The 2465-nt window shown below is 38.8% G+C and overlaps 1 protein-coding gene across 1 annotated transcript; it reads right to left on the reverse strand.

Moving 5' to 3' along the window:
* Window positions 1–411: 411 nt before the first annotated feature.
* LOC107517971 (olfactory receptor 4F15-like) lies at window positions 412–1350 on the reverse strand. The gene has a single exon (XM_016159190.2). The coding sequence runs from the start codon at window positions 1348–1350 to the stop codon at window positions 412–414; it is 939 nt and encodes a 312-aa protein (XP_016014676.2).
* Between the last annotated feature and the right edge of the window lie 1115 nt (window positions 1351–2465).

Below are 2465 nucleotides of genomic sequence, written 5' to 3' on the forward strand. Positions count from 1 at the left end.
GTTTTTACACATGTGTCTGGTGCCCTGGTTTTCACATCCAGTGACCTGGGCTTTGCAGCTGCCACCTAGGGGATGACCAGGGTGGCTGGCTTTTCTGGGTCCTATGGGACTAATAATCAGAGACAGATCTTGGCAGACTATCACCATCAGGGCATAGCACAGAGAGGAGACTAAAACACACACCTCAGTCTTTCTGTGAAAAAGGCCTACTTGCTTGCCTTAAAGTTTTGGCCTGAGAGACACGCTTTAAGTCTGACCCCCGTTGTAGGGGCCCATGAACAGACCTGCTGTCTAGGATCGGGTGCACCACTGTCTTTGTACTCTCCTTCTGTCTCACACGGCTCACCATTATCTCCCAGATAGAAAATTTATGAATAATCTCTTGGAAACTTTATGTTTCAATAAAGCCATTCAGTAATTTTTTCTAAAACCTGTAAGCCGACTAAACACTCTATTCATTGCCATCTTCATCTCTCTGTTCCTGAATGTGTAAATGACTGAATTTAGAAATGGAGTTAAAACTGCATCAAATATAGCTAGATATTTATCCAGATGTGTTGAAGAAGAGGGCCACATATAGAAAAAAATCAGTGGACCAAAGAATAAAATCACCACAGTAACATGAGCTGACAGTGTAGAAAGAGCCTTGGATGAACTACCTGAGGAGTGTTTCTGTAGACTGACCAGGATGAAGATATAAGAGAGGATTAGCAAGAAGAAAGCACCCAAAGAAATGAACCCACTATTGGCAGTGACCATGAACTCCAATTTATAGGTATCTGTGCAAGCAAGTTTGATGAGCCGAGGTATGTCGCAGTAAAAGCTGTCTACTACATTAGGGCCACAGAAGGGCAAGTTTACCACAAATGCCAACTGAGCCAAAGAGTGAATGAGACCAATGATCCAAGCAACCACTAAAATCAAAATGCACATGCGTGGGCTCATGATGGTCAGGTAATGGAGAGGCTTACATATGGCCACATATCTGTCAAAGGCCATGGCAATGAGCAGCACCATCTCAGTGCCTCCAACAGCATGACTAAAGAAGATCTGAGCTATACAACCCCAAAAGGAGATGACTTTCTGCTTCCTGAAAAGATCACAAATCATCTTGGGTGCTGCAATGGAGCAAAATATCAGGTCAATTATGGAGAGATTGGCTAACAGAAAATACATGGGGGAGTGTAAATAAGGATCGGAAGTCACAGTGACCACTATGAAGAGATTTCCCACCATACTAGACATATAAAAAAGACAAGAAAAGCAAAAAAGAAGAAGCTGGATCTCCCAGGAATCAGAGAGTCCCAGGAACACAAACTCAGACACCACAGAGTGGTTGGCTCTATTCATTGCCTCACTTGGTTAGGTGCACTCTTCCATTACCTAAAGGAAGAAAATGAGAAAACTCAAATTAATACTATTACATTAGTACCCTCTATGGAAAAGTATATAAATTTGGAAGTCAAATATTACCTGTGCTTTTCACGTAAGTCAAATAACATTCTGTTGGCCACTACTGCTGTCATTACATATGACAGTAACTGAATTGTCAGGTGGTCTTGCTAGCACAGGTAAGTGATCTAGTGGACTGGTACCCATGGATGCACCTGATGAAACCACAAACAAAAGGCATTCGATATTAAATTGCTTTATTAGTATGATCAATGTTAACTATCCCCTCCCGGGAAGAGCAATAACCAACCTCATATACTAGATGAGCAATAGTGGACTATTCTATGATAAAACAAACTTATAAGATTCTGTGACTGATTTTGTTCCTCAAGCCAGAAATTATCCTTCTCTATTTCACACTTCTCGAAATATAATAAATTCATTAACATCCAAATCAAATGGAACCTTATCTGTCTCACCTTCCTTATGGCCTACTTATACATCTACATTAACTTATTATATTTAGAATTGGTCACATGTCTATTTCCTCCGTATGATTATAAATTGTTCATTATAAATTATCATGCCTTTAAATTTTTATCTCCATACAGTATCTTTCAATTATTATGTAGTGAAAAATTTTTTTGAATGAATGGTTAGACTGAATTAGGTCCTATCTATTAACTCATTGCCTTCAACAGACATTTATCAAGAACTTGCTATATGCCAAGAAGTAATCTAAACACTAGGAATATAGCCAAGAAGAAAATAGACAATTGAAAAATAAAATCACAAAAAGATATATAGGGTGTCAGTCAATGATTTCACGATGGAGAAAAATTAAACAAGGAAGAAGAACTGGGCACTATGGGGAGAGCTTCTATAAAATAGAATTGATAAGAAACACCTTGCTGATAAATTGACTGATCAGAAAGCTAAAGAAAGTGAATGAGCAAACCATGAAGGTATTTGGAGGAAGAATATTCCATTCCAAGTAGAGATAACAGCAAGAGTAAGAACTCTGAGGTGTGAGCTAATTTAGTATGTTCAAAGAACTATAAGGAGGCCAAAGA

Source organism: Rousettus aegyptiacus, unplaced genomic scaffold (assembly GCF_014176215.1).
Source record: "Rousettus aegyptiacus isolate mRouAeg1 unplaced genomic scaffold, mRouAeg1.p scaffold_m13_p_3, whole genome shotgun sequence".
NCBI classification, from domain to species: domain Eukaryota; kingdom Metazoa; phylum Chordata; class Mammalia; order Chiroptera; family Pteropodidae; genus Rousettus; species Rousettus aegyptiacus.

Bases quoted from the DNA above. Each gene is read 5' to 3' on its own strand.
- LOC107517971 (XM_016159190.2), bottom strand. From the start codon at position 1,350: ATGAATAGAGCCAACCACTCTGTGGTGTCTGAGTTTGTGTTCCTGGGA.